General features: G+C 43.2%; 1 protein-coding gene across 1 annotated transcript in view; it reads left to right on the plus strand.

Annotated features, from left to right (window-relative positions):
- Window positions 1-6,154, plus strand: part of MRPS33 (mitochondrial ribosomal protein S33) — a 14,383-nt gene extending 8,229 nt beyond the window's left edge. The window contains exons 2-3 of the mRNA XM_040471778.1: window positions 1,090-1,331; window positions 5,374-6,154. Coding sequence (XP_040327712.1) covers window positions 1,117-1,331; window positions 5,374-5,479 — 321 coding nt within the window. The 5' untranslated portion in view covers window positions 1,090-1,116 and the 3' untranslated portion in view covers window positions 5,480-6,154. The remainder of the gene's footprint in view (window positions 1-1,089; window positions 1,332-5,373) is intronic.
- The last annotated feature ends 1,330 nt before the right edge of the window (window positions 6,155-7,484 follow it).

The raw sequence follows: 7,484 nt of genomic DNA on the forward strand, positions 1-7,484 counted from the left end.
AAGTCGGACGCTTAACCGACTGCGCCTCCCAGGCGCCCCTCCCAATTGGTTTTTCAAGATAGGTTTATGCCTTTTTTCTGTTTGGATATCAACTCCTTTTCACCCCCACCAGACTGTCCCCCAGGACAGTTTCTTAGCAAAGATTCTCCTCTCTCTCCAAATTTCACAGTAACTAGCACCATCAGCCACCAGGAAGCTCTGCATCTGGCCTGGGATGGGATGGGACGGCTATTCTACCAGCAATGTTCTTGATTCTTAGGTATCGCCTATTAATTTTTGATATATATTAACTGAAATCTCTTCATATTACGGATAGCATCCTTCTACCTCTTTCAACATTCAATGTACTGTTTTCAGTTAATAAGAAGTTAACTGGCGTGCACTGAGGCAGAGTATATAAGACGGAAGAAAAGACAGATAACCTTATAACCCGTAAGTCCTTCCTTTCAGGAATAAAATGAATCTTAAGAGCCGTTGGGTTTATTTCTATAAGACTACTGTCTCTGTTTTGTTTTTTTCCCCGAATGGCTCTCAGTCTCTAGGCAGAATTCAATCCAGCAACCTAGAGGCTAAATGACCTCATAACTCATTAGCAGTTCTCAGAGCCATCTGGAGCCCTTGAGGAGAACAGTGTTCAAAGGGCTGATAATAAAGACAACAGGATAATTATTTCTCTGCCATGATTAAACCTTTAGATGGCAAGCAGTCAGCATTTTTATTCTGCAGATTGCTGAGGTGGGTGTTTTCTGAAGGTATAATAACAATGCTGTGGTAGGATAACTCATTTGCCTGTCCTCATCTAGCCTACAAACAGGTAAGCTGTCAGTAAATAACAAAACAGTTCACTGTAAAAAGTTCACTAGAGCAAGGTAATAGAATGGAAATCCCAAATGTAAAAATTAGAAATGTAAATAAAGCATGCAAAGGAAACAACCATTCGGACTGTGGACATTTCCCAACTCCAAGGCATGTCCTGTCGGCCACATGACATGCACCTGTGGCCTGCTGGTTTCATTTTCTAAAGTGCTCACTGGTTAATCTTAGAATTTCATACACTAACCTGTTGATGTTTCTTCTCATTTTCTGTAGGGACCCTTGCTCGTTGCTGCTCAGGAAATGTCTTCACTTTCAGAATATGCCTTGCGCATGAGTCGTCTCAGTGCCCGGCTCTTCGGTGAAGTTGCCAGGCCCACTGATTCCAAATCCATGAAAGTGGTGAAGCTCTTCAGTGAGCAACCGTTAGCCAAGAGGAAGGAGACTTACGACTGGTATCCAAATCACAACACTTACTTTGCACTCATGGGGACGCTACGTTTTCTTGGCCTCTATAGGTAATGGCAAAAAAGCACAAAGAGTAACTTGTAAGAGATTATTCTAGGAGATCAGAAAAGGAAAAAGTTAGTTTTTTTATCCTAATAGTTTTTTGGCTCTTATAAAAGTGCCCAGGTTGTTCAAAAGGCACAGTTTTGGGGGGAAAGGATTTTAAAATACTCAACAATGGTCACACCAGAAAAAAAAAAAAAAAGGAAACATGCACTTAGTGGAAGACATATTTTAATTATGTCTAAACCTGGACAAACTGACTGGATATTGAGCTACAGAGATGTTTAATTATAAATTTAAGAGCACTTTTAAGGGATGCAGAGGAAAACTGATGCAAATTCTGCAGAAGAACCCCCCCCCCCCCGTCCCCGCCCCCTCAGGCCGCCAGAGCTGCAGGTTCTGATTGGTCAGATGAAGAGAGGCCCTGCCTGCAGCCAATCCCCTTCCTAGCGAGTTTATGGGAGCCTTCTTTCTTTCCTAGTGACAGTTTTTTTGCAGTTCTTATTTCCTTCTACCTTCTTCTGGCATTTAAAAAAATTTTTTTAGTGTTTATTTTTGAGAGAGGGAGAGAGCACGCGTGAGTGGGGGAAGGGCAGGGAGAGGGAGACAGGATCCAAAGCGGGCGTCTTTGGACCACAGAGCCCGATGCAGGGCTCGAACCCACAAACTGCAAGATCTTGACCTGAGCTGACGTCAGATGCTTAAGTGACAGAGCCACCCAGGTGCCCCCCTTTCTAATGTTTATTTATTTTTGGCATTTTTAGTTTGTACCCTTTTTGATATATTAATTTGATCTAAAAAAAAGTTGTAGTTCACCTTTAAGAGTAATATGTGGATTGCACAGGCTCTTAGTACCATGTGTTCCATATTTGTGTATGTATAGGTACTTGGGACTATGTATTGCTCTAGAAAGAAAAGAGATCAAATGCCTATGTGATCATTTTCTTTAAAAGAGAGCCTTAATTACCAAGCTAATACATACTCATTATAAAAGAATTCAAACAGTGTGTAATTGTGTAAAGTTAAAATCTACCTTTTTTTCATGCTTATTTATTTATTTTGAGAGACATGGAGCAGGGGAGGGGCAGAGAGAGGGGGGAGAGAGAGAGGGAGGGAGAGAGAGAGGGAGGGAGGGAGAGAGAAAGAGGGAGGGGGGGGGAGAGAGAGAGAGAATATGAATCCCAAGCAGGCTCTGTGCTATTAGCACAGAGCCCTACTCGGAGCTTGATCTCATGAATCTTGAGATCATGACCTAAGCTGAAATCAAGAGTCAGATGCTTAACTAAGCCACCCAGGCCCCCCCCCCAACCTTTTTTTTTTTAATGTAAAATAAATCTACTTTTTGGAGTGCCTGGCTGGCTCAGTCAGAGCATGTGATTCTTGATCTTGGGGTCATAAGTTTGAGCCCCATGTTCGGTGTAGAGATTACCTAAAAGTAAAATCTTTTAAAAATAAATAAATCTACTCTTTAAGAAAAAAAAAAAAAAAAGGTTAGAGTGGGAGAGAGCCAAAGCATAAGAGACTGTTAAAAACTGAGAACAAACTGAGGGTTGATGGGGGGTGGGAGGGAGGGGAGGGTGGGTGATGGGTACTGAGGAGGGCACCTTTTGGGATGAGCACTGGGTGTTGTATGGAAACCAATTTGACAATAAATTTCATATATTGAAAAAAAATCTACTCTTTAAGAAAATTTAATATGTTTTAATTGCACATGTCTTAGGGCAGCAGTACAAAAGTTAACTTGGGACTATTTAATACAATAAAATTAATAATTCATTCCAGGTAACTAAAAATTGGTACACTCATCTATACAACAGAAATATTTTTAAGTATCTTCCATGTATAGACACTAAGATGGGCACTAGAGGGACAGCAGTGAACAAAACAGAATAGATTTTCTTAGTTAGTATCTTAAGAGAGATTATAATCCATGACACATTCTGAATTTCTGGAATAGCTCTGGGACTTTCTCCCTTGCTATTAGTCTGGGCTCAGAAAATAAAAATTGTATTGTGACCCAAAATAAAATATCACTGGAAGGCAGATCTCCTGAGTAGAAAATTATAACCCATAACAAAGTCATATTCAGCTATTTTAATTTACCTGTTTGGTGCCACTGTACATTTGTTTGAAAAATAAAACCTTGACTATCTTTGGGGATAGGGAAAAAATACTTAGTGGTTAGTTATCCGTGGAAAAGCACAATTCTTTTCATGTACTTGGTCACTGGTTATGGTAAATGGTGCCTCTAATGGAAGACCTCCTGTGGCATCGGGCAGGATGAAACTAGACGATCTTCAATAAAGAAAATATTGCTCAAAGGCCTACAAACGAGGGAGGGACGCACAGGTCCTCATCAACACTGACTCATTCAGTGACACAGGTGCTTGGGCTGTATCATCACAGAGACAAAGACCCCTGCCTTTGGAGCCTTCCTTCTGACTGAGGGTTGGCGGGAGTGGAGCAGGGAGGGAAGAAGAGGAGAACAGATGTAGCGGATATGCTACACAGCTGAGTGTGCCGTGGGGGAAAAAATCGTAAAGCCGCCTGAGCAGGATCAAGAATGCTGACGGGGCACGTGGTGGGTGGGGAAAGGACGGGTCACAGTATTAAACAGGACAGTCAAGGTCAGCCTCTTTGAGAAGATGAGGTCTAAGCAGAGACTTAAAGGTAGTAAGTCAAGTGGGACCTAGGAAAGAACTTTCCAGGCAGAGCAAAGGCCCTGAGGTTGGAGTGTACCTGGTATGTTCCAGGGGTAGCACGGGCTATGGAGAGAGCGGTAGGGCCACAGGCAGATCATGAAGGGTTCTGAGGGCCATGACAGGGTCTTGGCTTTTACTCTGGGTGAAATGGGGAACCGTTCATAGGCCTGTGAACAGAGGAATGGAGTTTTAAGAAAACTTTTGAGTTTTAGAGTTTTGAAGAATCACTCTGGCTGCTCTATTGAGAATAGATTATTTGAGGGCAGTCATAGTGAATTCCAAATAGCTCAGTTGTGTCCATCCTGTTCATGGAATGAAACTGTGTACCCTAGAAAACCAGTCTATTTTAAAACCACCTAAGGAGTGAAAAATTGGACCCAGCAACCCCTCCCCCCCATATTTAATTCATATGCCATTATTATCCACTCTTTACAGATGTGGTACAGAGAGGGAAAAGTCACTTATCCAAAGGCATACAGCTACTAAATGTTAGATGGAGCCGTGATTTAAACCCAGGTTGAAATGGATTCTAGGGGCACCTGGGTGACTCAGTTGATTGTCCAACTCTTGATTTTGGCTCAGGTCATGATCCCACAGTTCATGGGATCGAGATGCTTGGGATTCTCTCTCTCCTCTCTGTCAACCCCTTTCCAACTTAGGCACACAAGCTCACGCATGCTCTCTCTCTCTCTCTCTCTCTCTCAATAAATAAACTTTATAAAGAAAAGAAAAGAAATGGGTTCTAGAACTTACATATTAAAAGGTATTTGATCTTAGAATGCAGACATTTTTCTAGAGTATAGGCCGTCTTACACCCCATCCACATGTCCAAACAGCCCTGGCTTTTTGATCTCTAAATCTGTCTGTTGACTTGGCTTCCTTCTGCCTGAGCCTTTCCCCAGCAGCCTTTTCGTGTGAATCATCCATGGCCATGAAGGCAGCTTCCTCCAGACCTCTTCTCCTTGTAGGACGTACTGGTTCCTGCGGCTCTCAGGGTCTCTGTGTAGCTATTGAAGCTCATACCCACTTTCTGCTTCCCTCTGTTCAGTCTTAGTGTTACAGGGAAATTTGGGGTAATTATTAGCACTGTATCATAGTTGCATAGGTTTATATGGGCTGGCCTGGGAATTTAACTGTCGCTCATGGGGACACTATGACTCAGAAGTGAACTTCTGGAACACAACTCATGTATACACTGGGGACTCCCTGTCCTTTCTGTTCACCAGGCTGAGCACGTGCCCTGTAGAAGTCAAGGACCGATAACCACAACAGCCTAAGGGAAGAGTGCTACATTGGTGTGCTTTTCCACTCGGGTACAAATACTGGCTCTTTTTCTTTCTCCACTCAGAGATGAGCATCAGGACTTCAAGGATGAGCAGATGCGTCTAAAGAAGCTTCGTGGCAAAGGGAAACCAAGGAAAGGAGAAGGGAAAAGAGCAGCAAAAAAGAAATAGCGTTGGTCGGTCCATCAGGAGAAAAAACTTCTCTCTCAGCAACTGGCAGCAGAAGAAGGTGTATTCATCTTTCCACATCTTGGAGGAGTGGGAGCTTCCTAAACTGAAGATTATTTGGAGGAACACCATCATTTCTGTGTTGAAGTCCAATCCAGCTGAACTGTGACTGGTTTCTGGGACATGTTGTAACTCTGCAAAGCTGTTTTGGCCTTGGTTTTTTATTCAGATGTTTACCTCTTTCTCTAAAGAAATGATTGAAGAAGGACTCATTTGGGGTGGAAATGGGATGTTGAGAGCACAGGGACAAACTCATTCGGTGAGCATCCTTCGGTGTCCTCGTATCCCTTCTTGCTTCCCCCACTGCACCAGCCCTGAACTCCTCCACCCCTCTGACCACTCAGCCACCGTCTCCACCACCAAGCTCATCAACTTTAGGTACCTCTCCACCTATTCCTTGGAGACTATCTAAGAAGATAGATTTGTGGGACACGGCTGTACCTGCTGAGAGAGTACTGAGTACCTGCTGTATACAACGTACTGGGGCCCTGGTAATACCATGGTTAGCAATAGAAAACAGTCCCTACCTTGTGGAACTTTCAGGCTTGTGGGGAAGACTAAATATTGTATCATTACACAAATGAAATTGTATTAAACGCTACAAAGGAAAAATCCAGACTTCTGCGACAGTGTGTATCAATGGATGGCTCAATCCAGAGATAGCAAGAGGCCCAAACTTCAGGTAGTTTCAAGAAGGCCTCTCTAGGCACTCCTGGGTGGCTCAGTTGATCAAGCATCTAACTCCTGATTTCGGCTCGGGTCATGGTTCATGAGTTTGAGCCCCACATCGGGCTCCATGCTGACAGTACAGAGCCTGCTTGAGATTCTCTCTCTCTGCCCCTCCCCCCATCTGTCTTTCAAAATAAATAAATAAACTTAAAACAAAAAAAAAAGGCCTCCTTAAAGAGGCCTTGATCTCGGGGTCATGAGTTCAAGCCCCACCTGTGGTGTAGAGTTTACTTAAAATTAAAAATAAAAAAAAAAATGGGGGGATGCCTGGGTGGCTCGGTTGAATGTCCGACTCTTGATTTTGGCTTGGGTCATGATTCCAGGGTCATGGGATCAAGCCCCATGTTGGGTTCTGTGCTGACCATGGAGCCTTCTTAAGATTCTCTCTCTCCCTTTTTCTCTCTGCCCCTCCCTGCATGCTATGTCTCACTCTAAAATTAAAAAATTTTATGGGGCGCCTGGGTGGCTCGGTTGAGCATCCGACTTTGGCTCAGGTCATGATCTCACGGTTTGTGGTTCAAGCCCTGGTTCAAGCTCTATGCTGACAGCTCAGGGCCTGGAGCCTGCTTCAGATTCTGTGTCTCACTCTCTCTCTGCCCCTCCCCCACTCATGCTCTGTCTCTGTCTCTCTCTCTCTCTCTCTCTCAAAAATGAATAAACACTACAAAAAAATCTTTTTTAATTTAAAAAGAAAAAATGATGGGAAAAGTGTGTGAGGCACAGAGAACTCTATTGCAAATCCCTAAGGTAGGAAGAGAGTGTCCTGTTCATGGAGTGGAAAAAAGATCACAGACTGTATAGGTTTCATAAGGAAACAAGAGGCCAGACCATGAAGGGCTTTGCAAGTTCTGTACAAAAGCTTGGAGTTAACCAACGCAGTGAGTGTGTAAGGTGTTATTTCTTTGAGAAAGGAGTAGCTAGCTGCTCATTTTACTGTATTCTAGCAGTGAGGTTCCAAAGAGGTGGTGAGGCCCCTGATTTTTTTTTCAAGTTCCAAAAATCTAACGCCTAGTAAATTTTTTGAAATACTTTTTCTTTTCTGTTGTAAAATTTACCATATTAACCACTTTTTTAAAATTTGTTTTAATGCTTATTTTTGAATGACAGAGACAGAATGTGAGTGGAGGAGGGGCAGAGAGAGGGAGACACAGAATCTGAAGCAGGCTCCAGGCTCTGAGCTGTCAGCACAGAGCCCGACACGGGGCTTGAACTCACGAAC

Source organism: Herpailurus yagouaroundi, unplaced genomic scaffold, assembly GCF_014898765.1.
Source record: "Herpailurus yagouaroundi ecotype Mexico unplaced genomic scaffold, PumYag 100, whole genome shotgun sequence".
Taxonomy (NCBI): Eukaryota; Metazoa; Chordata; class Mammalia; order Carnivora; family Felidae; genus Herpailurus; species Herpailurus yagouaroundi.